We start from the raw sequence: 25,307 nt of genomic DNA, 5'->3' as shown, positions 1-25,307 counted from the left end.
GCACTGCAGACCTCCACCAGGAGAGCGGAGAACCCTAAACTTTACACTACACTAATGCGGAGATGGTGTATGGGGAAATCGGCGGCCAGTGGACATTTATGCGGGGCAGGAATGGAATTTCAACCGCGCCTATCAGGAACACAGAAGTTGGGTATTCCCATGCTTTTTCCACTTCGAGCTGTCGAGTCATTGAATTAATTCAAACTGCAGTTGGGTTATGCCCCCGTGGGGACTCGGGGGCATATCGTTATTTAAAGCCCCAGTGGTGGTGATAACCAAGTTTCAGTTCAGGGGCAGCACCGCAATCGTCCCAACCAAGTCCCAGAACAAACCGGGCAGAAACCTTGGACTGTCGTTGAAGTGTGGCAGTGACATCCTCCCGCGGATCTTTGCCCGTAGCGTCAGGCAACTTTCAGGGCTGTACAGGCATGATTACTTTGCTTCCATTGGTAGCAAGTCAAAATTGAATTCTCTAGAAGAGAACGGAACCCAAATCACAAAATCAAAACACAAAAGTGGCAAACCCCAACCTTCCATTGTTTCTCTTCTCCCATCATCATCATCATCATCATCATCATCACTCTCTTTCTCACGCGTTACGTACCCTCTTATCCCCAGCCGAGGTGGTATACCGGTGCGCATACCGAATCGGTGCACCGAGTCTTGGGTGTCCGGAGGGCCAGGGTCCGCCAGGGATTAATGCGACCATTACCATTACGACAATTACGAGAGCTTGACTTTCTTCCACCACATTCATGCCAACTTGGTTGTGTCACTGTCACGCCGTTGTCACTCGTTTGCTCCTCGTTTCTTCAACCTGCGTTCCTTCTCGGTTCCGCCCTCATCATTCGCATGGCGCGTTCAGTCCGTGACTACTACTCTCGACCCTTTCGAAGACTAAAACAGGCGCCACATCCTCGAGGTTTTGTCAAGTAACTTACACGATACCCTCGCGCGTCTATGCGCTCTGCATATTTCACTGCACCTTTTATGTATGTGGTTGCCCAAGACACATGTCTCCAATGACGCGGTGCGAGTCTATCATAGATTCAGTTACTTACAAATGGGAGAAGGAATGTAGCCATTTAGAAAGGAAAAAAATAACCTCACATAATAATAATAAACCCAGTCATCGGGCGTACGCATACGCCTCCACGCGAACTCCCGGGTGGCTCATAAGGAAGGGTGCACCGCATCCAGCCACTTTGCCATCAGACCTCGTTTTCTTCGGGTATACAGAGGCGGCAAGAACCAAATAATGACTTTCGCAACACAAGAGTCAACCAGCCCGTACAACGGCGGTGAGTCCACTTTCCAATGATGGAACTCACTGCTTGTCTTTCACTTGTTTGATTTTTATGCTAACTCATCTTCGTCTTGTTAGCAGTTACGCCTATTTCACCCAGCTCTCAACAGGAGAGCCCTTTCGAGGGCAACGAAATTTGGCGTGATGCTCCTGTGTTCACCGGCACTACAAAGTTTGATCCTCTGCCTGATGTAAAGAACATCATGGTGACAGGAGGCGCTGGTTTCATGTAAGACTTACCCTACCCACGATTACCGACCCCTGTCTAGCATGAATCCGCCTGTCTTGTTTTCTTATCCGTACCTTTGGTTAACAGAGTTGGTATGTCAGAGCATGTTGGGTTGTCAGACACTTGGTATTGACGTATCCAGAAGCCTACAATGTCGTCTCATTCGACAAGTTAGACTACTGCGCATCGCTCAACAACACCAGGGTACTAGAACATGAGCCGAACTTCTCGTTTTACAGAGGCGACATTACGAATCCTTCCGAGGTCATGGACTGTCTGGAGCGATATAATATCGACACCATCTTTCACTTTGCAGCTCAATCACATGTCGATCTGAGTTTTGGAAATCCGTTCGGTTTCACTCATACCAATGTTTACGGTACCCATGTTCTGCTCGAGAGCGCCCGAAAAGCGGGCATCAAGCGCTTCATCCACGTGTCTACCGATGAAGTATATGGCGAGGTAAAGGATGATGAAGATGATCTTCTGGAGACGAGCATTCTGGCACCCACTAACCCCTATGCGGCCAGCAAAGCTGCTGCCGAGATGCTGGTGAACTCTTACAAGAAGAGCTTTAAACTACCCGTCATTATAGTGAGGAGCAACAATGTCTATGGCCCTCACCAGTACCCGGAGAGTGAGTTTATCCCTTCTTTCCCACCATGTTTGCCTTGCTAATGCCTCCGCCAGAAATCATTCCAAAGTTCACTTGCCTACTCGCCCGAGGAGAGCCCGTCGTCCTTCACGGAGACGGCTCGCCCACTCGTCGTTATCTTTTTGCAGGCGACGCCGCCGACGCGTTCGATACCATTCTGCACAGAGGTCAGCTAGGGGAGATCTATAACGTTGGTTCTTACGATGAAATCAGCAACTTGTCGCTTTGCCACAAACTCCTAGCCGAGATGGAGATTATCCCCTCTCGGCCTCCGTCATCATCACCTCCTTGCAACTATACCACATCCCCACCCTCATCGTCTCCTCTGGGGGCAGAACAAGAAGAGATCCATCGTTGGGTCAAGTACACTCACGACCGACCTTTCAACGATCACCGGTATGCCGTTGACGGTACGAAACTGCGAAAACTAGGTTGGGAGCCGAAGACAACTTTTGAAGAGGGGCTCAGGATTACTGTGGACTGGTACAGACGATTTGGGGAAAGGTGGTGGGATGATATTACCAACGTATTGAGGCCCTTCCCTATAACAGCGGGGGGCGGAGACGGGGTACTGGATCAAGAGGTGGCCGAGGTGTGTGACAAGCCCGTCACTTTGGAATCAAGAGAGAATACGGGAGTTAGAAAGTCATCCGATATACTGAAGGAAGCATCGGGTTCGTTCAGGTCACGCCACCAACAATATCAACATCAACATCATCACAAACACCGCACAAGAAAATATCATCACCACACAAGGGAAACGTCGCGAGACAACACGGATTATTATTCTAGCAGGATACCAAGAAGCTGCGCTCTAGCTTCTCCACGCCCACGAGAGCTCGCCTCCAGCACCGGCCTAGTAAGCCCAGGGATCACATTAGATGAGGACGATGGTTTCGACGATGGTTTCGACGATGAGGATTCGACATATAACCAACTAACGATCGTTTACGACGACGAGGCACGATCACGAAAGAAGCGCAAGCTTTTAACCGTGGTCGATGATATCACCAACGATAGCCACAGCTTCAACAAGAAGGCCCGGGGAAATATTACTCAAGAAGGGGGTCGCTGTGCTGAACTGTCGTGGACAGGCTTGACAAGAACGCTATGAATTTGCTTCTAGACGGGGCTACCGAGACACGAAAAGAGTTGTTTGAATGGAAATGGCGCAGGGGTAGCACCTATAGAGCGGAAAGGGGGTCAGGTACTTTTTGTTGGATCTGGAGTTCTAGAAACCATTTATTGTGCCATTCTTTTTGGTGTTTCCTTTTGATACCAGATGGAAGCAATAGGGATCGATACCGGGATGAAAACGGGAAGGTGCTTTGCTGAGCAACGCCGGAGTTTGCGGAAAGAGAACAGCTAGGAATGATGGAAAAAAACGGGTAGGTCCTGTCCAGTAGGCACGCCATGGTTCAGTTCAATGACTGTGGGGGGGAAAAAAAAATATGAAAAATTTAGGGACGACGGAGTGAGGGTCAATTAGTTGATGTGATCTTACACATAGGCTTTTGTTGGTTTTCTTGGGCTCTTTTGCACGTATCTCTCGCCCTCCTAGCGAGGAAGCAGACAAGACGAATCTTTTGAACACCTCGATTACCCCATAGGATAGCAGCGAGATCTCCTGCTTTCCCCTTTACTATTATGGAACTATGTTCCTCAAAATAGATGCGCTTAGACCACACACACACATACACATATCTACACTTTCGCCTAACTCCTGTTTCAGGGAATGTATGCTCGCTGCTCAGCCTGTTTACTGAACAGAAAGAATAAAGGTTGCCATCTCTCGATACGTTATTTGCGTCTCCACCATGAAACCTTTTTTTTTTCTTGGTAAACAGATAGATCATCTATTCTTATTCTATGCATATTCTATTTTTTGATGAAATAGCACACAAAAAAAAAAAAAAAAAAAAAGAAATAAAGGATGAAACAAGCAAACATCCACCAACAGAAAAAAAAAACGGTCCAGACCCAACAACCTGCGATTTTAATTGCAGTAACGCATTCGCTTTGATCCTTCTTTCTCTCTTGTTTTTTTTTTCTTCTTTTTCATCCCTTGTTTTCGAATTTTGGGGTCCAAATCTGTCCGGGCAACCGGTTGGTCGGACCTATTTTAACAGAGTGTAACAGACTGGCTGGCAGTCGGGTATCTGTCTGACCTATGACGTACGACGGAAATTTGTCCAAAGACGCGGATTGGTTATGGCTTATAAAAACACGTGTGAGGGGGTGGAGGTAAGGGAGAAGGGGAAAATGAAAGACCTGTTGGTGCCAGAAATTGACCGCTAGTTCAAAGTTGTGTTGCAAGCGAGGGTCGGGCCGGTCCCTCTCCCCGTCTGCCTCTCTCTCTCTCTCTCTGAGTGCGGAGTGAGGGCAGGGAAGTAGGACACGGTCTGGTATCTACGCTATGTATGTATGTACACAACGAATGCACGCCGCGTGGCAGGAGGGAGTTGCATAGTGATGAATGAGTCTGGAAGGATGGCCGGGATGCATGGAAGGACTGAAAAGAGCATGATAAGGATAATCATGAGTTTAGAAGCATCACGATTTACAGTCTTGACTTCAGGGGCTTTTCCACAGGAGGAGATGCCTGACATGCGCCTTGCTTGCCTTTGTATATTGTACTCCGCCGCCGGATGTTGGGCCGGGAGTTGTGGTGAGCGCCAGTTTGGAAGACAAAAGAATACAGCGTATATATGTATTTCCCGACTTTCATCCTGGGGTGGGGTGGAGGTGGCCGGGACATCGGGGGCCAGACCAAGAACCAACCACTAACAAAGTTCATGACATTGAAGACATGCTGCAGAGCACATGTCCGGAGTCCATAGGTCATAAACCCGAAGGTTCGAACAAGCCCTCGCAAGATGGTTCTAAATAAGTAGAAGATCTGTATGGGGCCCGATTTGTTGCTACTACATACATATGCAGTACGTAGTGTAGTCGTAACTAACGCCAGGTACGGGGGTACCGACGGAACACTTCAATGTTCGAAAATAAACATTTTTCTGTCTCTTGAGAACTCTCCACCCACATGGCACCAAACGTGTGCCTCCATACAAAGTGGGGAATGTCAAGGGGCCCCGAGTCCAGCGCACCGGGTTCGGTTTCGTCCCAATCAGCTGGTTGTTAGTGATTGATGGCTTAGGCCGAGACGATGTGTCTCGGGGGTATGCCCGTCCGCGGCGGCTGCCACTCCTGCTGTTCCCGCAGCTGGATGGTGGTACATACTGTGTGTAGGCATGGTCTGTTGTGTACGGTGTACGCAGTATGTACACTAGGCTGTGATATGTGTCGGAGGCACAAACGTACAATTACTATACGTGTATCCAATGGCGATTATGTCGCCCTTCGGAGTCTTGTGGGATACGGTCAGAATGAGATGCTGCAGGATTGCTTTCCATTGCAGACGGGGAAGCGCACCCAAGAAACGCGATGGGTCTCTTTTTTTTCATCCAGTGGAAAAAAGGAAGGGACAGAGTACCCGGAGGTCGGCCCTTTCTCACCAGTCCATCCATGTCAACGGCACTGCTCCGTCCCTGACCGTCCGTCCACCCATTCCGTTGCGGCTGACTCCACCATCCAGTGCCGGGTCAGGAACTCAAGTATGGGTGTAAGAGCGCGCACGGTCTCTCCGGCATTGGTTCGGTAGGTCTGGCTGAGAGGCTGAGTGTCGGAGAGGACCTCTCGATCCGGCAGCTGGACAAGACGGTCAATGGATAAATATGGCCATGGGACATGGCCCCAGGTGATGCACCTTTTCACCTTGTTGGTGCATCTTGTCGGATCGTGGCTGGGCCGTCGAGTGAAAACACCAAACATGGGGTCCACCTCGAAATGCACTTTGGGTTGTGATGCGACCTGTCCGGCATCCGGGTAAAACAACATGTCAGGCCACTTTCATGATCACTGATCTCTTTTGGGTACCATCAAGGTATCATCCGCTCTGTGAAAGAGTGCTACCGAGGCAGTTTCGCAGCACAATCGGGTTGGTGGTGATTCTAATCGAGTCCCCGGCCGCAAGTGGCCATTCGGGGGAAAGCCGGACGGTGAGACTCAATGCCCAGGCCCCATGTGCTTGCTCTCTTCCAACTGGCTACCGGCTGTTGGTTTTACGTGCGAGCATCTGCAGCACCACAACGAGCCGATGCTGTGCCGTACCGTACTTGTACACTACAGTAGGTATGTACATATGGGGGTGGACCTCGTTGGCCTTCGTCCCAGCTCATCGTCCTTCTCCGCTCTCATCGTCAGGGACGGGACGAGAGACGGATGGGATCCAACCTGACGGAATGGATCGATCACGACACGGGCAAATTGGAAGTGCAGTTTCCAAACCTCTAGTGGCAGCCAGTCCCAGTGGGACGGTGCCACTGTAGCTTGAAGGAGACTAAAGGCGACCCTAAGGGGCACTAGCTACAAGTGCGCTAGCTCGTCGTCCACCCTCACTTTATTAAATGCGGGCCTAGAGCCAGACGCCAGAGACTCTGGGGGTTGGGTTTGCTCTCGGTTAACAGTCCCGGTCGCCTCTCTTCTCCCTCTTCACTGTCTTTGTCTGTCGTTGGTCTATTCTTAAGTCCTTCTTCACTTTTTGCCCGTCCTGGCTCCAGCCAGTCCCGTCCCGTGCTGGTGTTACCCGTCCTCTCCGTCTGGCCTCCTCATCTGGCCGTCTCCTATTTGGCTCCGACTGGAGGTCTGGAATGACTCGGGATCTTCATCCCACTTCACCTCCTACCGACTATCTCCTCCTGCTCCTCGCTTCCTCTTGTCGGGGTTTTCTTTTTCTTGTTCGGTTTCCCCAACCCTTGTGTGTTTGTCCTATCCACACCTTCGTTTGATCAAGCAACCACTGTATGGGGGGGACAAAAACGACTACAACACTGCCGCTTTGTCACTTTACGCTGCCTCTGATGCAGCTCTTCAGCTAGTTCGCGACTTCAGCAATATTCGCCAACGAATCTAATGGATAAAAGACGGCAACGAGCAAACACGCCCAGCAGAATTATCAGGCACTCACTAGAACGATAGGACCAACAACAGCAAAAACAAAAGGAAGAAAAAATGCCACAAAATCAGAGAGCCTCTCCCGGCCCCAACGGAGCCCCGAGTGCTAGGCCTTTGGCTGGGAGTGTGCTTGGTCCTGCGGCAGTAGGTCAGCAAGCAGGAAGTCAAAGCCCGTCAGGAGACGCTCCGATAATAATGGACAATCCCGCCATTGCTCAGCTCGAGGTAGACGACGAAAACGAAGACACGGTATCCATATACACCATGGATGCCTACCCCAATATGACGGCTGCGTACCAAGTCGATCGTCCTCATCACCCTGGCTCTGGCTCTGCGCATGATGATGCCACAATGTGCGTTCAATGATCTTTGCCCAAATGACGTCTGTATCTGTAATAGCAGAGGCGTACTCACAGTCTGCTTTTCCTTCTTCCAGTGACTCGGCGCGAACATTATACGCCGAAGATGTCGACTACACCACCGAGCACGATCGGACCTACTGTGGCGACTACTTCATGCCAGTTGACCAGACCGAGCAAACGCGCCAATATGTAGCTCACCAAGTGTACCTCAAGCTGTTTAACCTCGAGCTGACCACGGTACCGTTGCACAACCCTAGCTACATTCTCGACATCGGCACGGGCATCGGTGAATGGGCGATAGGAATGGCGGAAAAGTATCCGCGGTGCGAGGTGTTCGGAACCGATATTGCGCCTATCCAGCCAACCCATCAGGTCCCCTTCAACGTCGAGTTTCACATTGAGAACGCCGAGGACGAGTGGATTCGCCCAGCTGACGCAGTCGATTTGGTCCATTTCCGGAACATGGAAGGCGCCTTTTCAGACTGGCGCTACATCTACCAGCAGGCGTACAACTGCCTCAAACCCGGCGGCTGGATCGAAGTTATCGACTACGACGACCACTTCACCTCCGAGAACTTCCTATCCTACTTCGCGCCAGACTCGCCCGCACACCTGTTGGCCAAAGGGGTTTTGGAAGCCGCGCGAGTGGCGGGGCGGCCGCGTGGGATTGACCACATGAGCAAGGAACTCCTCGAGGAACTCGGGTACGTAGACGTCAAGGAAAGCGTGTACGACATGGGAGTCGGTTCCCGCGAAAACAGCAGCTACGGGAGCTTTTATCTGTTCACGGTCGTCACGGGCCTGGAGGCATGCTGCTTGCGCTCTCTGACCAAGTTTCTGGGTTGGGATCCCAAGGTGGTGCGGGACATGTGTAAGCAGACTGCCCTGGAGACGAGGGCGATTGCCGAGGACACCTCGAGGACGGGTAAATTTGTGGTCAAGCTCCGGGTCATGGTTGCCAGGAAACCAACGGCGCAGGAGCAGTGGCTTGTGGCCAGGGGCACAGTACCAACAGAGTCTGACTGCGGGACGCTTCGGGATGGAGACCAGAGCACGATTAGGTCGGTGAAGACGGTGAAGACGGCTATATCGGACGCGACGGGGCAAGAAGCGCGGCCCGTTTCTCAACGCTCGAAAATCACCGAAGGATGAGATCTAAAGACACGGATGAGGGTTTATCTCTGCTTGAACCGGGGAAAACTGCATGCGAAACTCGGAAAGAGCAGAGAAAATGGACGAAGCAGTGTCTTGAGAGGATGACAGCATGTCGAGCAGAGTACAGGATGCTTCGTTGTTGCATCCCTCTGGTTATGTAGGTAGATACCCGGGCGTGCGAACCTGTATATGACAGACATGGAAATAACTCTTTTGCAAACATTCGTGTTGCCTATAGGTGAATGGCATAATTCAACCAATTAGAGAGGACAAGAGGAAGCCCTTCAAGTGCAACCTACCGACATGTCGCATTCGTTCGGTGCATCAAGCTATTGGATATGTGCAAAATAATGCCGAATATATATATATAAATATATAGTTTTTCAGGTTCATGATGAAGCAACTAGAACGAGAATACCGGACGCTAATTCGGAAGAAGGCAATGCAGCGAGGAATTAAGACGAACAATGGGTTCCATGTTGTGAAGAACAGACAAGCTCCTTTGGTCGTTCCTCCATGCTCCATAATGGTGATGCTCCTTCCCGCGTTGTTTGAAGTGATGTGAACTTGCAATCACGGACTGGTGACTGGAGTAGGAATGAAATTGGGACCCTTCTATGGTGCTAAGTAGGCTTAGTAGTATCTGATTCCAGTCGCCTGCCGGTAATCTAAAAGCCTGGTGACACCGGTTGACCATGAATTTTTCAAAATCGAGCCCGGCGTGTCAGCACCTCCCAAGTCTCTACTTGTCCCGATCACGCTCCGACCGGGACTCTGGGTGTTCAAATTATTTTGCACATCCTACGTAACCAACCCATCAGGTAGAACTTGGGGAAAAAATAAAAAGAAAGGAACATACAGCACCTGGGATTCGCTGGTCGTCACCGACCCAACTACTAGTCAGGCGATATGGAGGCAAGACGGTAAGTAGGGAGGCGGTACTGAAAAGATTAATATAGGTAATTGGGCGGATTACGAGAAAAGTTGACCGTCCTGATATTGCGACTATATCTTTTACACGGGTAATACCCAAGATTGCACTCGGTCAGAAGACCATTCCTAATTAGTTCCTAGTACTCCTCGGCCCAGTCATACCTCTATATATGCAAATAAGAGTGTGGCAAGGGAATCTGTCGCTCTTGTCTTGTTGGATCACGGTTTGATCTATTACGACAAATTGATCACAATGGACCTCCTTTATATACTTGCCTTAACCTACCTCCTCCATTTGCCTGCATTAGCCTACCTCTTCCCTTCTATCCTGGCATGTTACAACTATGGTGGTTGGCTTGCAACACACTGCCGGCGTGGCCGCCAACACCTTTGTAAACGAGTCGATCAGCTCATAGAGCTGCATACCAGGGCTGCGAAACAAGGTGACGGCGGTGTTGAGAGCGATAAGGCAACCACAGCTCTACTATGTAGGATCAGAAGCAGGCAGCTTCCAAGGACGACATCCACGCGCTGTCCCTGATCCTGCCGCACTTCAACTTCCTGTGCATGCTCTCCTACCTCGGCGGCGTCAGTTCGGGAAATGTGGTCATGCTCAGGCGATACTGGCAAGATTGACGCAAATGACGGACAACGCTACATATAGCGGCAGAGAATGGGCATCAGGCGGTTGTTAAGCTACTCAGCCTTGCATCCTAAGAGGCATGGAGGCTTGGAGGACAACTTGTTATCGGGTGGGCCTATCCCACCCTGATTGTGTGGGTCCAGCCCTCACACCCAGACCCTTTCTACACAGTACAATCTAGCCCTCCACATTTCTTTTCCTCCTTTGCTCTAGCTTCTCTTCGTAACACACACATCTACACATCGTTTTGCCCTCTAGTCCAAGACAGCTATGTACACCTCGATTCAGCCTTGAATGGTACTGGGCAAAACTCCCTTCCAGCTATTTAGGCTGCCCTGGCTTCCGTTTCTCTTCTTCCGTTAACCAACAACAATCAAAAGCCCTTTTTCGTTGTCGCCTTTTCCAGGCCACCGACAAGCGCTCTATCATGGCGCCAACGCGCAACTCGTACCTAGCGTACAAGCGCGATACCAGTTATCTCATCTATTGGATTGTGCAGACATCCAATTCCATCATCAAGTCTCTAGCAGCGTCCGATAGCCCTGTGAATGGAATCGATGGCGCCCCTATGGTGCCTCTCACCTCGGCCGGGATCACCGTTGCAGGCCTGGTTTCCCTTTCCAAGTTCGTTGGCAAGCATATCGACAGTGTTCCCTCGACTATTCTCGCCCTCTTTCAATCCGTCATCGAGGCAAGAACAGCTACCCATGCCGCTTTTCAGCAGATGACAGCCAGGACTCCGGACCCGGATGTCGAGAAGAGCAATACTTCTCACATGCGCTTCATCAATGCCTTGAAAGAATCGTTTGATGCGCTTGGTGGTCGAAACTGGAAGCCCAATTCCTCGCCCGACGAGTCAGACCTTCTGGCCAACACCGAGCACGTCAAGGAAGAACTCGATCGCTTGCTGGCCAACAAATTCGGTGCTCTTGAGATTCAACGGTCTCCAGAAGCCGACGAAGCCTCTGAGCAGGAGGGACCTCAGGAAATCCACAGCAACGTCTTGCGCCAACGGAAACAGACCAAGCCAGGCAAGGGCAAGAAGGGCAAAAAGGGGAAAGCCAAGAAGAGTTCAAAGCCCAAAACTGCGCCCGCCAAGGAAGACTCGGAATCTCTCGAAGGTGTGCCACTGGAGAGCTACCGCATCATTCAAGATCAAGATGGTATTGTTACGGACTACCTTATGGCTGTTTACGATCTTATCAAGGAATGCATGACCCTCCGAAACTACTTGCAAGGCATCTGGCGCGAGGTGGCCTATGACGGGCTCAATAGCGCAGTAGCGGGTGCCCTTTCTAATATGGCCATCGCCATGGTTCAGCGCTCTGCATCCGAGATGTTTGTCGATTTCCCCGACCATGACTCCTATGAGACCGTTATGAATACGATTACCCGTGGGAATGTGGAGAAGGCGCAGGGCATGTTCCACGTCTTCCTAATGTTCTTTGAGCCAGGTAGCAATACCCCACAGAGAAAGGAACAACAGGAGGTGGATATCAAGGAGCAGTTCCTGATTAATGCCTACCACGATCTTCTTGATTTCGTTACCGATTTCCAAAAGACGCGAACGGGCAAGCCGACGAAGCGGATGCTGGAAGAGATCAGGAACTGGGATCCCAACTTTGACCTGAGGCACGCTACGAAGGAAGAGCGTATCAGATGGCGTCGCTCATATACCATCAACTGGCTCTATGACCTGGTCAATGTCTTTTCTTCCATTGTAGTTCAGCGCAACACTTTACGGGGCGAAAAGCACGTATATGAAAAGGTTGACTGGTCTCCAACGGGCCCATGGGCCCAGCATCGGCGACTGTTTGGGCTAAATGAGTTTGCTGGTTTCGTAACCTCTCTGGCCATGCAGAAGCCTGGCACTGATGTTAGAAACCGGATTCTTCCCCATCATGTCTTCCAACTGCAATGCATCGTCGATTCGCTGACCGTGACCAGGGGCTGGTCACATCACCTCCTCAAGGGACATGTTGTCGTTGCACCGCCGCCCAGCTATAGGTTCCGTCCCCGTCGCGATGTCGACTTTTTCTTGGATCGCGAGGTTACGCGGGATGGTCGAGGCATTCTTCAAGCATTCGACGTTCTAGAACAGCTCTTTGAGAGAGATGGCGCACTGCACGGAGATATGAGGCGGCATGCGGCTAATTGCGAAATTCTCGAGGGATTCCATCTCGACTATATGAATTGGCTCGGCGAATCCAAGTACATGCATGGTCTCAATACCATCCCTCCTTCTCGCTTCTCGCACACTAATGCTAACGGGCTGTGGGAGTACTCGCCCTTCCTTTGCGGTACCGGTCTCGAAGAAGGTCTGGAGTTAGCGTATATATCCGGAATGACGATCTGGGATCGCCTCCCTGAGCCCATGATGCTGCTACACTTGCACAACATGTTGGTTCAAGAAGGCTACATCGAGAAGCCAGTCGGCCTATTTGCAACTTTACAGGAGCTATTCCCAGAGTGTTTCTTTCCCGACGGAAAGCCGCCTGTTGCGAACTATGATAAGGCGTTGCAAACAATGGTGGACAACCGTGGCTCCCCAAGGGAAAGGCAACAAGTAAGAAGGGTTGCTACCTCGGCAGCAGACATCCATGGGATCTTGAACCCCAAAGTCAATGACTTTTTCCGGAAAAAATCCACTCTGGTTATCTTACGCGAAGCGGGTTGGAACATCGACCGCATTCCCGATGCCGATGTCTCTTTCCCCTCGGTGCTGGGCATGCTCCGCATCACCCAGGCAAAGCACATTACTGATCCTGCCACAGGCAAGAAACGGATTGAGGAAACAGAAATCACCAAGAGGGCCAAAGCCAAGGGCATGAGCGAGGAAGACATGTTCAACATGGCGAAAACGATGGAGGTTTTTCGGGCCACGAAAATGAAGGCGAACGAGATCCCCGCCGAGCGGGTCGCCCATGCCATGAAGCCCGATTACTCCCGCTTCCCTGATCGGTCCGATCCGCGCTCCACGCGTAAGGCGCGCATGGCTGCCGGAGGCGAGTGGGTCGACTTTTCCGACCGCGACATGCTCGACTTCATGAAGTTGGACATCCAATCCGACATCTCGGGCGAGCGTCCGCTGTCGGCTCTAAACTTTCTCTGGACGACCACTTTCTTCTACATGGTCTTCATGAGGATCGAGGAAGAGCTGGAGAAGAAGAGGAACCCACTTTGGGTGCGCGCGTACAAGGAGGCCCGCGGCCCGCTCGCGAAACAGAAGCGCCTGAGCCTGACGCTATTGGCCATGATTGAGCAAGATGAGGAATGCTTGGAGGTCATGGCTGATATCTTCACGAACCCGCGAGCAGGGTTTTTGCAGTTCATTTACTGGGACGACATCGAGTTCGTGGCTGAGAAGGTAGGAAAAGATCCCCGGCCCCGGCCTAGGTCGGCTGCTTCGGGCGATGTTGGCCCAGATATGGATCAGTGTTTAGTCATGTAGATGGCTCAGCATGTTGCGAGGTATTCAGGGGATAAAGAGATACCAGGGCATTAAAGTTGTACGAGAACTAGTACTCGTCAGGTCTTCAAAACCGACCGTGGTATCGAGTATCCGGAATATAAGATGGGACGTACCTCTCACACATTGGTAGCCAAACTATTACTCTTGGCGCCAAGTTATAAAGTCACTCCTAGTTTGATACTTCTTTATAACTTTGCGAAAAGAAACTGCAACGAAATGCTGATTGAACCCGTAAACGCAGCGCGCCCAGTAGCCGGCTTTTTTTTTATCGGGTTGTCGTGAGGTTGATGCAGCGGGCGGAAGAGAAGGAGTTGGGACTTGGGATTTTTGTTTGGGCGTGTGGAGTTCCGTTGGTAGGCTTAAAAGGTACGTCTCGTTGTATGTTCCGGATATGCACTCCCCACTCTTGGGAATACCCTCGTTCGGAGTTTCCAGTTATTCAAGTCAGTAATTTTGATGGCAAAATCATTCGCTAGGAATGCGAGATGGAGGCTGAGTTGAGGCGACACTGGGGAGTTCAAGTCTCGTCAATCAAGCAAAAAGCCCGAAGCGGTGTAAGACTCCATTTATATCACTCTTTTGTACGGTTTTGGTATAGAAATGGCCGTATGAGGCCACTTATACTGCAACCGTACCGGAACAAATGCAGCCTAAGGAGGTGAACCTGATCGACATGAAAGGGAACGTTTTTTGTAACATCATGTCCGTCTTCGATACGAATTGATATAAGCTAGGAAGGGTCAGTTATTATTGGAAACGACAGTTCCAGGCTGGCTTGGTTTTGGTGCCGGCCAAAGATGAGGGTGACAAAGGAGGGTCGACCGTCCACCGGCGGGTCGGTTGCCTTTAGGACGGGCGAGTTGTTAGATTGTCTTGTTATGTAATGCATTCGACGGGAGTGAGATTTCGTTCGGTCTTACCCGTCTTCTAGTCCCTTTTCCACGCCCAGGTCTTGGCTTACCCACCCAAAGCGGAACGGAGGCCGTCATCGTATCCTCAGATATCTCGTATAGACCCTAGTACAAGTAAAACGTCTAGTGTACAGCGCGATGTAAATCATCGTCAGTTTTCATTCGTGGAGTTTCCAAACATTTTCCATACGATGCCTTTATGCAATGATCAGCTCTTTCCCTCGTCATCACGGCGAATGAACGCAGCCCTTGGGCGTTTACAAGAGAGCCGGGTTCCGAAGCTAGAACGCCGGTACGGCTTGGCCCGCTTGACCTACCACCTAACTTCAACGGTCAAAGCCGAGGACAACGGTCAGGAGGACCTGAACTCGTATCACGCTTCGCTTGGAGTATACGGAGTTGATTGAAGGCTGCAGAAGCAGGCTACGAGCTACTCGAAGACGTCGAGATTGGAGATGACGGGTGTCGGCCGTGGGCGGGCGGCTGCATGTATATATTAACGGCATCTCTCCAAGCTATAACGGCTTCCTTTTGCTCCTCACTCCTCGCAATATCATCACAATCGCTACTCGCCTCTTAATACATCCAATCTTAATCATCCCACATTCGCTATCAACGCACCTTCACAACCACCACCCACCCAACCATCACCATGCAGTTCACCACCCTTGCCCTCAGCGCCCTCTCGGCCGCCACCGGCGTCTTCGGCGCCCCCACCTCCCAGGAGGCCGGCACCACCAGCCCGGACCAGGTCATCTTTGGCGTCATGTCGATCCGGTCCGCCAGCCCCGTGCACCTGACCGCCTGGGGCGCCGAGCACAAGGGCATCTTCACCAACCTGTCCAAGCAGGACGCCGATTGCTACAACAACCCGGCCCAGAACAGCGCCACCTTTGTGCTCAACAAGGCCGACGGCACGCTGTCCCTCTACACGGAGGGCAAGCCGTGGCAGCAGCTCTTCGTCGACCGCTCCGGCATGGGCCAGGGCATGATGCAGTACACGACGGGCGCCGAGCCGGCCCCGCGCAACGCCGAGCGCGGCGGCTGGGCCATCGACGAGGCCTCGCAGCACCTCACCTTTGCCGGCAGCGACACCTTCCTCGCCTGCCCCAGCGACGCCGACTCGTACCGCATCCTGCCCTACGTCGGCATCGAGAACCCCGCCGGCTACACCGGCTGCCTCAGCATCGCCGCCCGCGTCGTCGTTGCCGAGAACCCTGTCAAGTGCCTGTACTCGCAGAACTAGACGCGGACGCCTCCAGACGACAAACCACCTACGACTACGACATGCTATAATGGGAGAGTGGGATTAGCGCAATTATGATTGTAGCGTGGCGACTTGGACTTGGATATATAGGGTATAGACGAGTATTTCTAACCCACAAATAGATGTACAATGGCAATCCAAACAAATCTCTAGACTTGTGATTCTCCTTGTGTCTGTCGTCTATCTTCATCCCGTTTCGCGTGTCGCTGTTACCCCGAGGCGTCACCCCCTTTCTCACTTCAAGGCCGTAACGTCAGCGACCGACTAATGAGCTTTTGTTAGTGTTAAGGGAGTGCCAAATCATCACCCACCAGCCAGAATAAAAACCAACCCACATGGGGAGGAAGGGGGTAAAAAGGAAGAAGGTGGAGCGAGCTCATTATCCTGGAACCCAGATATCCTCAGGGTACGCGAGATCGAAGCACCTATTTGGCACATCACTGATAGATAGACATGTCAGCCGGACACTGCACCTTCACACGCTTTCCCCCTCCCTCGCCCGTAGTCTAAGCTCAAGACACACAGAGTTATCAGGTCATGTCTGGCACGGGAGGTCTAGTTATTTGAGCTTCGACAATACTCGTTATTATTCAGCTTTTTCAAGACATAGTAATACCTGTTTGTGTGCCTAACTTGGCTCACGCTTCCCTTCGCTATGCTCTTCACTTTTGTACGCATAGTTTTAGCTCTTCGTTTCCATCCGGGCACACTGAGGGCTCAACATACGGATGCTAAGCCCAACCTAACAACTGGTTCTCTTTCTTTTGACTTTTTAGTAATGCATGGTCGACATTTCTCCTCTTCCTGATATTCGCGCTGCAATACCGTACTCTACAACGGACTGGCAGACGCCTTACCCGTCGTTTTATTTCCCATCCAAGCAAAAGCAGATGCACTACCAAGAGGGTTTGTGGCCGATCTGGGAGCCGTCGGTGTCTTAAGTCCATCCTGATGCATGGGACTGCTCACCGTGGTTGCCAGTGACGAGGACCTTTGCTCTCTAGTCTCAATGCCCTTGCCACCTTCCAAGTTTCCAAGGTTGGAAGCGCTAGCACTGGTGCTCAGACTGCGTTTGGAGGGACCCCAGCTGCCTACCGTAGGGCTGCTAGTGTTGGTCTGACTGTCTTCCGCCACAGCAGCGCTAGCTGTTGAGCCCTTGGTCCGTCGCAGATCAGTTCCGTTAGACCGCGGAATGGAGGGAGATTCGAGCGCACCCGTCGACCTGGTAGTTGACGGTGAGTTTGGACCGGCAGTGCTGTTGCTGCTAATGGAAGATATCTTTGTCGGCCGTAAGATCTTCATACTGCGACCTCTTGCAGCTGGCTGGTAGCCGCTCAGCGGGGTGCTTTCCTTATCGGCAAGACTGGCAGCTGTTTGTCGCCACGGAGTCCTGATGGCCGCGCTAGGTTCCCGGCGAGCGGTGTCGGTCGTTGAAATGGGCGTAGAATTTTCTTTGGCAGCGTCTCTAGAGACGTCTTCAAGGACTACAGAATCGGCTGGAGCAGATGGTGGCCGCTGCTGCTGTTGCTCCTGTTGAGGTTGCTCCTTATCATACCCTCCACTCGCTTCATTTGATGCCGTGCTGGTTGCCTCAGTGGTCGTCTTCACTGGTTGACTTGGCGACCTCACAGGCGACGGCAGTGCTCCCTCCGAGACAACATCTCCATTCTGCTTGGGGACCGGGTCTTCATTGCTTTTGGCCGACGGTTTTGCGGCTCTGTCTCCAGCAACGAACTCGGGCGCGGCAGCATTCAGCTTGGGCTTATTCCCAGGGGCCATATTCGTGACTGCAAGGTTTTTGAACACTGCATCGTCCTCAGGTCGAACAAAGGGTACAGAAAGCTTGTCCCTGTCGGTACCATACAATGTCATTGAGTTTTGAGAAAGCAGAAGGTCTGCACTATGCAACCTCAACGTGTGGTTACCGATAAAGACGCGGATACTCTTCCTGGTTTCAGGACTTTCTGGTTGATCCATGCCTGTCACTTCAAAAGAACACGTGATGCTGGGCGGTAGTGGGTGAATCGGGCTGACAGACCTAGAGTTGGATTGAATGACTCTAGCTTCGGTAAGGAAAACCGGAAGATCGATCCTGTAAATGCCGTCCATTCCTCTTTGCATTTGGTTGGTTAGGTTCAGGTCTTTAACCACACTATAGTCCACGGTTGACTTTTGTGAACCAGTACAGACGACGGCATAGAGCAACCTTTTGTTCGTGATGTTATCAGTCAAGCAACAGCGGATGATGGACGGAGCTGCACCCAGATAAAAGAAGCCTGGGGGAGGTTCCGGGACATCAAGGGGAGAGTCGTCCTCCACCCCACCAATCGAGAAGTTGGTATCAAGACCGAGACTGCTAGCTCGGCCAGAGGCGGTTGAATGCACTGAATGAACAGAATGGCCGGCAGAGCTATGCCTCCCATCAGACTTGTGAGACGAAGAGCGCTCAGTCATCGGATGGCCTCCCATGCCACTTCCAGGGCGCGTCAAGCCATATTCGGTCGAGTGACGGGTGCCATGATGGCCACCCCATCCGTGCAGAGCGCTTTCATCGAACCGCACACTATTCGCCCTCGATGCTACCCCTCGTCGTATAGGCTCGTCTTCAGGCTCAAGCTGCAGTCTACCAAGCAAATTTTGGCCCTGCTCGTCAAGATCGTCAAACAGATCGTTGGCTGGCAAGTGAACTGGCCCTGAAGTGTTGTTAGTGAAGCCCTGATTGACGAAAGGACTATCGTGAGCTGCGAAAATCTGACCATGCTGAGGGGTTGTCGTCCCGAGCATACTTGGGAACGGCGAACTCCAGACAGACTTCAAGGCGGCATCGTCGGCCTGGCGTTTTTCCAACAATCGTAACCGCTCTGAGTGCTGATGCTGGATGGAATGAAGGCGCTTCAAGTCCATCTGGACATCGTATAGTTCTTCGCGGGTGACGATGAAGCGCGGATCCATACCCAGATGGTGAGGGCGGAGGAGTGATGGCAAATTGTGGACGTTGGATATATGTGCCCAGTGTAGCTGGCGGAGTGGAGGGATCGGAAGATACTATTAGGATGAACCAAGGAAAGGACGGGTTGCGACTCCTATGTTGACTACGGCCTTGTAAGCGTATCTACTGGTGTATGACTGTGCCTGTCGCAAGCTGGAGGCCGTCTTGATATGACCTCGACCCTGTCTGCAATTCAGATATCGAGGTCCACCCTCCCCCTCATCGCCCGCAAAGGACCACCGCGGTCTTGTGCAATGGTTCCCACACACCTGAGTGTATCCTTCGCTAGACACTACCAACGTAAGTCTTTTTGCTTGTACAGTTTGGGTGGCGTTGGAGACACTGAGCTGATAGCGGAAGCGTGAGGGGTTCGGGTTGAGACTGTTGTCGGATTGTGGCTGCTGGTCGCCAAGGCGAGTTGAGAGACGTATAAGGCGTTCAACAGGGACCAGCACCACAAACGAGCGCGACAGGAGGAATTGTCAGGGGGGTGCCAAAGAGTAAGGCTTGCAGAGAGGCCAGGAAGAAGATATGTCGAGGGGTAATGGGTTGGCGCGGGAGCAGCGAGCGAATTCGAGATTTGAGAGTATTCTCGATCCACCACGGACAAGCTGGGTATGGCCGCAGGTGGAGCTTGGGCGTGAATGTCGTTCGGCCTATTTCACCCAAGAGAATGGCGGGGGGACGGTCTTTGCACAAAGCTTCGATGGCGTCTATGAATAAACGTCAAGTGCACGTCTGGCGGGAGCGGTGATCGGGGGTCGACGGGAAGGACGGGACGCGGTGGTCAGTATGTAGAGGGATGAGGCCGGCGTTGTTGACCTGACGTCTTTGTGGATGGCGGAACCGAAGGATGTTGCCCGAGTCTAGCGCTCTACCGGATTGCAGAACAAGAGCCTGGGGACGCGAGTGCGCGCTAGAGAAAGGAACCTGTTTCGAGGCCGTTGACGGTGTGGTACGTCTGACTCGGAAGATACAAAGGGAAACTGAAGTCAAGGTCTGAATTGACTCGACGTTCTGTGTGCGGTGCGTGCTTTGGTGCGTGTGTTCCTTTCAGTTGAGAAGTGTTGAGGTGGTGCGTGCGAGCAGAGGATGGAGAAGCAGCAGACAAGGTGCAAATTGATGGAAAAAGAGGAACTGTAAAGACGCCGTTGCGCTGGGCGAGGCAAGGCTCCCGTCGTTCGTGGACGGTTTCGGTGGAGTTCTCTCGGTTCTCCAGCCTGCGGGACGGCTCAGAACGGGACTGGGGTGTGCTTGCTGCTTGCTGTCAAGCCGTAGAGGTACTGGGAAGAAATGCGCCATTCTCAAAGGACATGTCCGCGGCAAGGGCGATTGATAGGCTGCTCCTGCCCCATGATGCTTATCAACCAAGCTGCAGTGATCCATTGCCCGCTCCCTGAGGATTGGCAGGCGCAACCACACTCCCACTCCCGTCCAGGTCCCATGCCCGGATGGGCGACGGCATCCCATGGAAGCCGGCAAGCCATGCACCCAAGGCAGGGGGATTCGGCCTTGTTAGTAATGCAGTGAAACACTCAAACCACCAGCAGCCCTTTTGCTGGCCGGATGGCTAGAGGTAGGTAATGAAACTCAGGTCGCTGGACCTACCTAGGTAAATCCGGTGCATTGGAGGCCGGGAGAGCACGGGCGGCAGTCTCACATGTCGACGGCGGGGGCTGGCACATTGGTGCCGGATGGACCACTTACTCTCACACGCCGCGCCGCCAACCTCCTCCCCCTTAATCGCACTTTGTCCATTCATCCCCTCCCGTTTGAAATCGCGAAGAGCAACGCCATCGTCCTGGCCCGATGTCAAATACCAACTCGAATTTGCCCTCACTTTTTCATTTTGGAAGTGAACAAGCCGACGTCAGATGACATAAGTGCCCCCGCCGCGACAGCTACCCTAGCTCCCCCCACACCACCATTAGTCTCAACTATTATCACACCCCCACAATGATTGACACGATTCTTTAAATGATATCTACTTGCAATTTGGAATGGGAACGGACTGCTCTGAACTTTGACCCGCAGCATCTAGTAGCATCATTTCTTCGCCAACGACCACATATTTCGCTAGTACAAGTTCAAGGCTTCAACACATCCTCCTCCAACCAAGGCGCCACCTTCCAGTCCGGCAACACATAGCCAACCCTCTCCGCAGCGTTCGTCCCCTCCCACTCCTTACCCAGATGCGGCTTCACGGCTTCGTACAACAACTTGTATGCTTCTGAGCTCAAATGCAACCCATCCGGCAGCAATTTCTTCAGATGGCCCCTTTCTCCCGTCTCGGGATCACCCAGATTACCCTTGGACCTGTCAAACCCGGGCGTCTTGGAGATGGCGTAGTCCATGACAGCCTTATAGAGATCGATCAAGCCGACCGAGTGCTCAGCGGCCACTTGGCGGACAGCCTCGGAGTAAGAGGCGCTGACGCGGTGTTTGCGAACGCCGGGTTCGACCTCGGATGCCTTCAGCTCGTCCAGGGGTGGTGGTGTGATAAGAAAGATCTTGGGGTTGTGGGCGGTGATGTTGGAGTGGGTGATGATAGAGACGAGGTTCTGCTTGTACTTGTCTAGAGGGACGTGCTGGTTGTTGACAGGCTGGGGAAGGGCAGCGTCGTTTGCACCCAAAAGGACGAACTTGTGCCCTTGGTTAGACAAAGTTGGTTTCTGTAAAACGAAAGAGTTTGGACTTACAAGGTAGGCAAGCTTGGGCACGCCTGGACCCGGCGGTGAGAAGATCTGGGGCAAGAGCTTCAGGGCATTGGAGGTGTTATAACCGGAGAGACCACGGTTAACAATGTCAAATCGGCGAAGAACCTCTGGAGGTGAGTCAGTAAGCTCACTATACGAGACTTGTGAGCGGCTGACAGAACACGTACGCTGTTGAACGGCAGCTTGGAAACAGAAACCATCCTCAAGACTTGCGGCACCCTGAAACAGGGAATCGCCAAAGAGCACGATTTGGGGGTATGAGACCTTGTATATCATCTGTTAAAATCGTAATGACTCAATCTCTTTCTCGGTTTATACACGGGCAATCTCACCGCCATGATATACGAAGTTGACTTGTAGATCTTTTGAGAGTGGTGTGCAAAAGTCAAAATGTGAAGGACCGCGGTATTCAGACGGAGTGACCAAGCTTCCGCTGACTTTGACAAAAACTCGAGACGAGTGCTCTGAACATAAGTATCTATCCAGACCCCAAACTCCGCCCGTTACATAACCGGGAACACAGCCCTGGGCCGGGTTCTTACAATCATCAGCCAGGGGAGCAAGTGGAATCGAGACCCATCTATCCCGTAGACTCGGAACCCAACCCCACTTCTACCGCGGCGTCTTCTAGGTACGCAGTACATATCTTCATGCTGCACCCCATTGACTCTAGTGTATACCCATGTATGTACGGTCGCGTGCCATACCTTGCTTGCTACCCCACAACGAGTCACAGTAACTTCCAGGATCTGGAGAACTTTGCTCCAAGTGAACGACTGATCAGGCGTGGAGAATGGGCCCAGCCTTGATACTTGGTTCAGCTCTTATTTTCTCTTTGCTCCTCTTTGCTGCCTCCTCTCCCAGTCTCCTTAGGGCAACATGAAAAGCAAGGGCAATGGGCGAACCAGGCACTCCTTTGGAATCAACAGCGGTCTCGCCGATGCTACTTCGCTTTGTTATCCTCCAAACCTACTTAGTATAGGGCTCGACACATTATGTACATTAGCTTACCGCGCGTCCGGTCCTGTTTTCCTCTCGGTATCGTTGAAGAGTTGTTCTTTTCGTGGCCCTAGAAGCGATGCTAAATTGGAATCACCCCACGGTCATGGCCCTTCTGGAACCGAAGGGCTTACATCCCGTCATATAGTTCAGAATGCGGTTCATGGGGCTTTGTTATTAGCTTGACGTCTCTGCTGCGCAAAGGTCAGTCATATCGGTCGCATTGGCGACGTGTTGTTCCAGCTATATCACGCCATAGAGTCTCCATTCGGGGCGCAGAAGCAAAAACAATGTTGATGGTGATCCGGGCTAGTTGTGCTGTGCCGTCTGGCTGGTTAGAAGACAGGTCATGATTGACATTGCGTCAGAGAAGAAAATGGAAACTGAGGGTAGTAGTTAATGACAGCTAAGGGAAAGCTGCCCTTCAGGAGAATAAAACGACATCTGCATCCTCCAAAGATGGCAGGATCTGGCAGGTGGTTGATTGAGAGCTTTGGTCTACCAAGATTCGTCAGCTTCGAAATCCGTGGCTTAATAGATTTTGCCTCAGACCGGGCGCTTGATGTCCAAGAAGTCGGCGAGTTTTGCGCAATCACTCCTGTTTTCTGCTCATTCAAGAGGTGATGATGCTCGGAAGCGGGGAATGTTGCACGATGCCCCTCAAGAACAACTCGGAAGTGAAAATGGCCGGCTTGTCCATGACAAAATAAATGAGGCCTTTGGCCGTAGCCTGGTTGGGTAAGAAGAAACCGAACAGAGACGGTCCGATACCGCTCATCGTGGTAGGAAAGGCCGTTACAAATCTCTATTGAATGGGGATTATGATATACAAAAATACAATAGCTCGAGTTCTGTTCCAGGAAGTGACTCAAACTCAGGTTCAAAGGTATACACCGAGGTAGTAAAGATGCTCAGATGTATACCTAACTGGTACCTATACCTACCCAAGGTTTGATGTACTGGCTGTGACGTATTTCGGCTTATTCTTACCATTCCATTAGGTTTGGCAAGTCAACTGGGTTCCCTCAACAATTTTCTTTGTCAAAAACGAGACCAGGTCCCTGACAGCGCTGTGGAGAGCCGCTGACAGCTCCTCCGTCGGGTCTGCCCCCACGAACATTTGCGGAGCTGCGGGGTTACCCTCCGGCTACCTATCGATAAGTCACTTTGCCCCCACATTACCGACGTCAATCATCTCTGTTCCCGTATTGAAGATTCGTCAACCCTTCAAGTCGAACATGACCAGATCTTCGAATCTGGAAATTCTCATTTTCCAGGTTCTCACCTTGCCCCCCAAAAAAAAGACAAGATAAATGTTCGTTCCGCAGACAACTGACTTTCTACCATGGCCTGCTGTACCTGCGCAAAGCTTTTACACTTGGTGCCCCGCTTCGTCCATGAGACCGAGAAGCCTCTCCCGGACGATCGCCGATTGAGCTGTTGCGGCCGAGTAATTTGCGGTAACTGTATACATGTAAGTATCACCAAGCCGTCAGTCAGGCTGAAATTCGAGCGCTACATCACGCCGCCATACTCTGCGAAGCGACGCAAAAAAAAAGGCACCTTGATGACCAACCTTTCATTTCCATGTTTTGTTCATAGACACGATAGACAGTCTACTAACACTAAAACAGAACAACCCCCGTTTCAGCAATTACTGTCCTTACTGCCAAACCCCATCATCATCATCATCTTCCTCTTCCTCTTCATACCTTACTCCCATAAACCCCCGCGGTCCCAAATATCGCCCTCCTTCTCACCATTACCGAGCTGAAAATACACAAGCCGCCCACGACGACAACGATACACCACCACCATACCCCGGCCCTATCTCCTTCAACAATCATCTTCCTCCCCCATCCTCTTCACCGCCCCCTTATTCTTCAACCATCTCTCTCACAGCCAAAGCATCAACCCAACAAGAGCCCAAACCTCCACAAGACAACCCAAACACCACCATCCCAGACACAATTCACCACCTCACACCCCACGACACCCTCCCCTCCCTCTCCCTCCGCTACTCGATCCCCCTTCCCGTCCTCCTCGCGCATAACCGTCTCCCGCTCTTCTCTCTCTCCACCTCTTCCTCCCCTTTCCACTCCAGTTCTTCCGCACTTCTATTCGCCCGCGGTAGACGCACCATCCGCATCCCGGGAGAATACAACCCATCCGGCGTATCGCTTTCTCCTTACCCTGTAGAAAGCGACGAGGAGGTTGAACGGAAGAAGAAGATAAGGAAGTGGATGATGAAAACCAAAGTGGCGGATTATGATGTGGCGGTTTTGTATATGGAGGGAAATGATTGGAATGTGGAAAGCGCAGTAAAGGCGTTGGAGGACGATGAGATGTGGGAGGCCCTAAACCAACCGCCTACGGAGGGGAAAGGGAGGGTTATGGGAAGGACGTGGATTAGTGGGGTGAAGAGGTTGGTTCCCGCTGCTTCTAGTACTGCGTCGAAGTTTGGCAAATAGGTAGTCAAGCTGGGCATCGGGACTTGAAAGCCAGGAGGACTGGATCGTGAGCAGTTATGATGCCATGCTTTGTGTACCCAAAATTTTGTATATTGCCAAGCAATATGGCTCTTCTTTTCTTTTTGTTTAGCCACGTACCATTCTGTCTCTTCTTTCCATCGTTTGATCTAAGCACAACGGCGTAC

The 25,307-nt window shown here is 51.8% G+C and overlaps 7 protein-coding genes across 7 annotated transcripts; 5 read left to right on the top strand and 2 right to left on the bottom strand.

Annotated features, from left to right (window-relative positions):
* Positions 1–939: 939 nt before the first annotated feature.
* Positions 940–3,459, top strand: B0T23DRAFT_123298 (NAD(P)-binding protein). Its single transcript, XM_062832068.1, has 5 exons — positions 940–992; positions 1,074–1,301; positions 1,385–1,535; positions 1,637–2,172; positions 2,226–3,459. Exons 2-5 carry the CDS (start codon positions 1,259–1,261, stop codon positions 3,302–3,304), a joined length of 1,809 nt encoding a protein of 602 aa, XP_062694437.1. The 5' UTR covers positions 940–992; positions 1,074–1,258; the 3' UTR covers positions 3,305–3,459.
* Positions 3,460–7,533: 4,074 nt separating this feature from the next.
* B0T23DRAFT_377971 (S-adenosyl-L-methionine-dependent methyltransferase) lies at positions 7,534–9,143 on the top strand. Its single transcript, XM_062837063.1, has one exon. It carries the CDS (start codon positions 7,566–7,568, stop codon positions 8,715–8,717), a length of 1,152 nt encoding a protein of 383 aa, XP_062694436.1. The 5' UTR covers positions 7,534–7,565; the 3' UTR covers positions 8,718–9,143.
* Positions 9,144–9,881: 738 nt separating this feature from the next.
* Positions 9,882–13,747, top strand: B0T23DRAFT_440641 (uncharacterized protein; the record flags this gene model as incomplete). The annotated part of the gene is made up of 2 exons (XM_062840735.1): positions 9,882–10,141; positions 10,626–13,747. Exons 1-2 carry the CDS (start codon positions 9,907–9,909, stop codon positions 13,745–13,747), a joined length of 3,357 nt encoding a protein of 1,118 aa, XP_062694435.1. The 5' UTR covers positions 9,882–9,906.
* Positions 13,748–15,331: 1,584 nt separating this feature from the next.
* Positions 15,332–15,925, top strand: B0T23DRAFT_395062 (uncharacterized protein; the record flags this gene model as incomplete). The annotated part of the gene is made up of 1 exon (XM_062838165.1): positions 15,332–15,925. One exon carries the CDS (start codon positions 15,332–15,334, stop codon positions 15,923–15,925), a length of 594 nt encoding a protein of 197 aa, XP_062694434.1.
* Positions 15,926–16,677: 752 nt separating this feature from the next.
* B0T23DRAFT_123043 (uncharacterized protein) lies at positions 16,678–19,188 on the bottom strand. Its single transcript, XM_062832067.1, has 2 exons — positions 18,703–19,188; positions 16,678–18,639 (listed from the first exon to the last, which is right to left on the bottom strand). The coding sequence occupies exons 1-2, from the start codon at positions 18,896–18,898 to the stop codon at positions 16,778–16,780; spliced, it is 2,058 nt and encodes a 685-aa protein (XP_062694433.1). The 5' UTR covers positions 18,899–19,188; the 3' UTR covers positions 16,678–16,777.
* Positions 19,189–21,022: 1,834 nt separating this feature from the next.
* On the bottom strand, positions 21,023–21,928 carry B0T23DRAFT_403813 (SGNH hydrolase-type esterase domain-containing protein; the record flags this gene model as incomplete). Its single annotated transcript, XM_062838814.1, has 3 exons — positions 21,023–21,577; positions 21,635–21,759; positions 21,820–21,928. 3 exons carry the CDS (start codon positions 21,926–21,928, stop codon positions 21,023–21,025), a joined length of 789 nt encoding a protein of 262 aa, XP_062694432.1.
* Positions 21,929–23,882: 1,954 nt separating this feature from the next.
* Positions 23,883–25,299, top strand: B0T23DRAFT_123015 (uncharacterized protein). Its single transcript, XM_062832065.1, has 2 exons — positions 23,883–24,125; positions 24,286–25,299. The coding sequence occupies exons 1-2, from the start codon at positions 23,997–23,999 to the stop codon at positions 25,120–25,122; spliced, it is 966 nt and encodes a 321-aa protein (XP_062694431.1). The 5' UTR covers positions 23,883–23,996; the 3' UTR covers positions 25,123–25,299.
* The last annotated feature ends 8 nt before the right edge of the window (positions 25,300–25,307 follow it).

This window comes from Neurospora hispaniola, assembly GCF_033458365.1.
Source record: "Neurospora hispaniola strain FGSC 10403 chromosome Unknown B0T23scaffold_3, whole genome shotgun sequence".
NCBI classification, from domain to species: Eukaryota; Fungi; Ascomycota; class Sordariomycetes; order Sordariales; family Sordariaceae; genus Neurospora; species Neurospora hispaniola.
Note: the sequence above shows the minus strand (reverse complement) of the source record. Positions and strands in the feature narration are given on the sequence as shown.

Bases quoted from the DNA above. Each gene is read 5' to 3' on its own strand.
- B0T23DRAFT_123298 (XM_062832068.1), top strand. From the start codon at position 1,259: ATGACTTTCGCAACACAAGAGTCAACCAGCCCGTACAACGGCG. The intron at 1,302-1,384 runs GTGAGTCCACTT...TCGTCTTGTTAG, and splicing joins AACCAGCCCGTACAACGGCG to CAGTTACGCCTATTTCACCC. The intron at 1,536-1,636 runs GTAAGACTTACC...TTGGTATGTCAG, and splicing joins ACAGGAGGCGCTGGTTTCAT to AGCATGTTGGGTTGTCAGAC.
- B0T23DRAFT_377971 (XM_062837063.1), top strand. From the start codon at position 7,566: ATGATCTTTGCCCAAATGACGTCTGTATCTGTAATAGCAGAGGCGTAC.
- B0T23DRAFT_123043 (XM_062832067.1), bottom strand. From the start codon at position 18,898: ATGGATCCGCGCTTCATCGTCACCCGCGAAGAACTATACGATGTCCAG. The intron at 18,640-18,702 runs GTCAGATTTTCG...ACAACACTTCAG, and splicing joins GACGACAACCCCTCAGCATG to GGCCAGTTCACTTGCCAGCC.
- B0T23DRAFT_123015 (XM_062832065.1), top strand. From the start codon at position 23,997: ATGGCCTGCTGTACCTGCGCAAAGCTTTTACACTTGGTGCCCCGCTTC. The intron at 24,126-24,285 runs GTAAGTATCACC...ACACTAAAACAG, and splicing joins TTTGCGGTAACTGTATACAT to AACAACCCCCGTTTCAGCAA.